Consider the following 6,000-nt stretch of genomic DNA (forward strand, 5'->3'; position numbering starts at 1 on the left):
GGCGTGGCCATCCCCCCCACCCCCCTGCCCTCTGCTGCGGTCCTCACTCCCACCCTCAGCCACCAGTTTGCCCCGGGGGGGGGGGGGGTTGGCGAAAACTAGTTTCCCTCTCTCCACACCCCCAGGCATCACATTTGAGGTGGCTTGCCTGCACGGTCCACGCTGCCCACCTGGGCTCCTCCTCTATGATTGCCTGGCCAGGCCTGTGTTGGTGACATGAAAAGGTCAAGGGTCACGCTGCCTAGTCCTGGGGCTGATGGACCAGACCACAATTGGCCACCGTCACCATGGTCCCTGCAGCACTGTTTCCTGAGCTAGCCAGGCACTGTGCTAGTCACTCGGCATACGTCCCCGCGTTTAATCCTGGTGACCGCCCTGTGACATAGGTCCTAGTGTCCCTACTTCACCGATGAGGAGACAGTGGCTCGGAAGTTTCACAACTTGTCCACGGTCACACGGGGGACGAGAGGCAGAGTGAGGAGGTGGCCATCCAACTGTGGCCCCGGCAGTGCGGGGGGGACCACTGTCTACTTAAATGGAAGAATGCCCATGTCAAAAGCAAAATCTGAGAAGACTCAGACCTAAATTTCCAGGGAGGAAGAGTGCAGAAGAGTAAAAATCCAAGGACGCAGACAGTCACAGAAGAGAAGAATGAGGGCATTTTCCAGTGCAGTTAACAGCTGGGGCTGGCCCTGTGGGCACAGATTCAGAAGAAACTAGAGAAAGGCCGCCCCTGGTTGTAGAAAAGGAATCCCCATGACTGTTTTCTATCCCGTGTTACCAGAGTGTCAGTCACAGAATTTTTGGTTTTTAAAAATTGATTGTAATCTTATTTCTAACCTTACAGCCGTGGGTACCAGTCAAAATATTCAGCAACCTGGACAGCACGGGTAATGGCCAGTCTTAACAACACTGGGCGTGAGCGAGTGCTCAGGCCGTGCCCCTGACCGGCGGTTGGGCCTGCTCATGGCTTCACTGCGTATAGAAGAAGAGGAAAGTCAAGGCTGAAAGTGCAGGGGTACTTGATGTCACATTGCACAGAGATCAGGCATCGGTTCAGAGAAGCATCCGTGTCCGGAGAGGGGGGTGGTGCGCAGAGATGGGAGGCCAGGTTGTCGGTCAGTGACCGGCAGGGTTTCTCGAATGGGGACCTCCCGTCAGGTCTCCTGGGACTGACCGTACCTACAGGGTAAACCCCTGGGCCTCCTCCAGGAGTGACTCAGCATGTCTGGGGCTGGTGGTGCAAATCCGTGTAGTTACTGAGCCCTGTGGCTCTGTTGTCCCATAATCTCTCTCTCTCTTAGAGTCCTTCTAAGAAGAGATGAGGTGTGTAAGATGCTTAGGGTAGCACCCGACATGTATGAGCTTCCACACATTCCTCACTGCCACCCCCAAACTCCCAAACCAGTGAACATGAGGTCTGGGCATATTCATCCTCCTGACATCCCTCTGAGTCTACACAGTTAGTATATGTTAGAGACAAAATCTTCGACTATTTCTCCCTCTTTATTATGGTCTCTTTTTTTCAGTCTTGTTTTAATAATTTTAAATGCATATTCTCTTGCATACACTCAGATTGTCTTATTTTAAGCTGCCTCATCATATGTGAAGTACATACAGTATAAAAAAAATTAAGGGGCACCTGGGTGGCTCAGTCTGCCTTCGGCTCGGTCATGATCTCAGGACCCTGAGATCGAGTCCCACATCGGGCTCCCTGCTCAGCGGGGAGCCTGCTTCTCCCTCTCCCACTCCCCCTGCCCCCAGCTCTTGTGCGCACGTGCTTGCGATCTCTCCCTGTCTCTCTCGAATAAATTGTTTTAATCTTTTTTAAAAAATTAAGACTCTTAGTGAATGATGACTGCAGTATTTATTTTACACGTGGGAAAACCAAACCATAAGAGAAGTTAAATGTCCCACTCAGAAGTCACACTGCCAATGAGAGGTAGATCTGTGGCATGTCCCCTTCGAGTAGATGGACACCCTGACACCCCAGGCTTCAGCCGTGGGGAGGGCAGTGCAGCCCGGGATCATCCTGTCAGTCAGTAAGAGCAGCAGTGAGCCCAAACTTCTCTTTAGCCTCCGTATCAGCCTACCTCTGTGTTCTAACCTTTGCAGGGCTTAAGAAGTTCACACAGCCGAAGGCTGACTTTATTGTTGTTTCTAGAATTCCTGAACTTATGTCTAATCAATGATCTTATGATCACACGGATTACCGCTTCGCCTCTTCTGCAGAACCCCATCAATAATGCAAGCAGTGTCCTTTGGATTTATTGCTAATATCAGAATATTCACTTCCAAATAGATCTATACATTTTAGATGTTAGAAAGAAGGATCTCCTCATCTGCTTTGTACGTAGAGATTCTATCAGTCAGCAGAAAATAAATGTATATCTATTAGTGAAAGAATAATTAATGATGTTGGTGGAAGCTGCTAACTGTCATCCAGAAAAAGTTAACAGATTTTGAGTAGTTAAATAGAGAAACAGATTGGCAATTGGTAATGAATATTATGAATGCATTAATTAGATAATTTTAGAAATAATAGCATATCCTTTTAGAACCAACAAATGTTTATAAAAATTAAATAACTACATGACAGAATAATGGAGAATAGATTTTATTATAAGGGTAATCTTTTGAGTTGTTTTCAGTACTAAATTTATAACATCAAGCAAAACAACCTATAAGAATTATACTTAATTTTTAGCAATTTAACTCTACTTAGTCCGTGATTCTTGCTTCTCTGTGGGATTCCACTGAAATTAAGTCCCTATTTAGAATTGCAAATGTGCAGCCTGGTGGCAGAAGGAATCCAGCAGCTGATAATGCTGAGCCAGACTTAACAGGACTGAACCGGCAAACTTTAAAAAATGTGCTCAAATTTTAAACAATAGGGGCGCCTGGGTGGCTCAGTCGGTTAAGCTGGTTAAGCGTCTGCCTTCGGCTCAGGTCATGATCTAAGGGTCCTGGGATCGAACCCAGTGTCAGGCTCCCGCTAAGTGGGGAGTCTGCTTCTCCTTCTCCCTCTGTCCCTCCCCACCCCCGCTCCTGCTCTCTCTCTCTCTCAAATAAATAAACAAATAAAATCTTTAAAAATAAATTAATGAATAATTTTAAACAATAAAATGGAATTAACATTTTTAAACTTTTTTTTTTTAGGATTTTATTTATTTCAGAGAGAGAATGAGAGAGAGAGAGAGCATGAGAGGGGGGAGGGTCAGAGGGAGAAGCAGACTCCCTGCTGGGCAGGGAGCCCGATGCGGGACTCGATCCCGAGACTCCAGGATCATGACCTGAGCCGAAGGCAGTCGCTTAACGAACTGAGCCACCCAGGCGCCCCTGGAATTACATTTTTAAATCAAATTTCAGATTTGTTCCTGTTTCCCAGAATTCATTCTAAAGTGTTGAGATACGGTTTGATGTTGACTTTGGCTGTTTCAGTGGATCTCTAACTGCCTCCCGCCTCTGTGTGTTTGGTGCAGCTCTGGGCATGGAAAGGGGCAGGAGCTTAAGAGAGTCCCCTGTCTTCACCTGTTCCATCCTCTGCTCACCTCAGCGGGGAAGGGCTGAAAAGGGCCATGGGGTCCAGTTGTGTAGTGTAGATGGGAAGGACGAGCAGGATTTGGAACCCATAGAAGCGTGGAGACTGGGTGTGCTGTGGGGAGCAGAGCCATGTCCTGGAATGCATGGCTCCCAGATGTGTATGTCCCGTGGCTTTACTAGGGCAGGGGGCCTCAGGATGGCAAGTCCCAGAGCCCTGAGCCCGAAGGTGAAGAGCACAGTGGGTCACCTCTCACCTGTACTTCTCTCCCTCCTCCCGGGCAGTTTGTGAAGTTTGCCAACATCGAAGAGGACACCCCATCCTATCACCGGAGCTACGACTTCTTTGTGTCCCGCTTCAGTGAAATGTGCCACTCCAGCCACGATGACATGGAAATCAAGACCAAGTGAGTAAGGGAGGCCGGGGGGCCCACTCGGCTAATGGCAAAAGTGTCGACGGGTCTTACTGAGTTCCCAACCCAGAGTGCACGGTCTGACCTCATCAGCGTTTACCTCTGCTCTGACGTTGCTGGGGAGGAAAGAACACCTGGCAGGACACAGGTGGGCAAGTGGGCAGAGCTGGGCTCCCAGCATGTGCTTTCAAAGGAAAATCTTCTGGGGCACAAAATAGGAGCAGATGAAAGGTAATGGTCCTGGGAACCAAATTTCAGAGTCAGCGACAGCACACATATACACACATGCACACCCCTGTGCTTTTTCGTTCAGGAGTATGTGCATTTATACACCCCCAGAAACACACCCACTCACGACTATCCATCACAATATTTACCTGCCGATAAAAAGCCCAAGGCTTCACACTGGCTGATCTCTGCTGGCATCCTGACTTTGTCTCCTCCACACTCCCCGCAACTCATTCCCCTCCAGCCACACAGGCCTCCCCACACCAAGGACATTCCTGCCACAGGACCTTTGCACCATCTGTTCCTGTGCCTGGAATGCTTCCTCCATAGATCTGTCTAGCTCACTTGCTCTCCCCCTGCAAGCCCTTGCTCAAATAACTGCTGGTCAACACCACCTTCTCTTAAACATCCCACACACCCACTTCTCTTCTCCCTTGCCCTGCTCCGTTTTCCCCCCATAGCACAATCCCCTTCAGACACGTTCCAAAACACGCTTATAGTTTCTTACTCATTGCCTGTCCCCCCAGCAGAATGTAAACTCTGGGAGGCCAGGAGGCATCGTTTTGTTCATTGCTGCATCTCAGGTCCTGCCGCACCGCCTGGGGACCAGTAGTCGCTCAATAAACAGTTGTGGAGTGAATGAATGAGTGAATGAATGAATGCTTTTTTTTTTTTTTAAGATTTTATTTCTTTTAAGTAATCTCTATGCCTAATGTGGGGCTCAAACTCACAACCCCGAGATTAAGGGTCAAACGTTCTACCGACAGAGCCAGCCAGGTGCCAAGAGTGAATGCTTGCAGATAAACGTCTTGAATTACAGAATACGCTTTTACATTCACAGACTCAAACTTATCAAGTTCTTAAACTCACAGAAACACACTTATCAACATAGAAAGAAAACTTCTCAAATAAAATCCCAAAGACATTTACGTGAATGTATGCCAAGAGAAGATAAGGCGGGACGCAGCATCAGACCGATGGAGTGGTGCGCAGGCCAGGAAGCGGTGAATCGGTGTTTTGCACTGAGTCTTGTCATGGAACGATTCAGCGCAAAACGATTAGGAATGGGTCTCTGCCCACAAAGCATGTGTTATCAACTCGGGGAGGCTATGTGAAACCGGAGAATATGTTCAAAGGAGACAAAGAAAGAAGGGAAGAGAGGGGAGAGGGCAGGAGGAGTCGGAGCGAGGAGGCTTGACACGCGGCCAGCATGCCCACAGCAGCCCACCTCTCCAGCGGTTTGTTCCAGAACTCAGCCCCTGGCTTTGGCCTTCATCACCCCAGTACATCAGCTGCCACATTTTGTGCAACAGCGGGGTCAGGGAGCCCTGCATGTCCGGATCAACCGCTTGTCGCCACAGCTGATGGTCTGGGTTGGAGGAACTGGAAGTGAAACCCTCCGTGCCACAGGGAGCCGGTTCCCAAAGCTGTGAGCCCGTGGAACGTCTCCAGGGCAGGTCACCCTGTGAGCGGTTGGCAGTATCCAAGCCTCCCCAGGCCCCCGTCTCTTAAAATAGTCATGGACTCTGGAAGGGTGCCACCCCGGGGCCTCCGATGCGCAGTGGGGGCCCCTGGAGGAAGGAGCCCTCGTGCTCTCCCCAGCATTGGCCCTGCCGTAGCCACCTGACTGCAGATGGGCTATAAAGAGACAGGAGGGGCTGGAGCAGTTGGGGCGTGTCCGGGAGCAGGTGCTGAGGAAGGTGCAGGACTGGAGCGAGGTGTGGCCGTAACGGGCTGGTCACTCAGGCAGCGCGGAGCTTTCGGAGGGGCAGCAGAGGGGACAGCCCTTGTGCCGCCACACACACAATCACACACGGAC

General features: G+C 49.9%; 1 protein-coding gene across 3 annotated transcripts in view; it reads left to right on the top strand.

Annotated features, from left to right (window-relative positions):
• Window positions 1–6,000, top strand: part of EFR3B (EFR3 homolog B) — an 87,844-nt gene that overhangs the window by 55,488 nt on the left and 26,356 nt on the right. For all 3 annotated transcript variants that reach the window (XM_032391471.1, XM_032391472.1, XM_032391470.1), the window contains exon 5: window positions 3,826–3,947. In XM_032391471.1, coding sequence (XP_032247362.1) covers window positions 3,826–3,947 — 122 coding nt within the window. The remainder of the gene's footprint in view (window positions 1–3,825; window positions 3,948–6,000) is intronic.

Source organism: Phoca vitulina, unplaced genomic scaffold (assembly GCF_004348235.1).
Source record: "Phoca vitulina isolate PV1807 unplaced genomic scaffold, GSC_HSeal_1.0 scaffold63, whole genome shotgun sequence".
In the NCBI taxonomy this organism is placed as follows: Eukaryota; Metazoa; Chordata; class Mammalia; order Carnivora; family Phocidae; genus Phoca; species Phoca vitulina.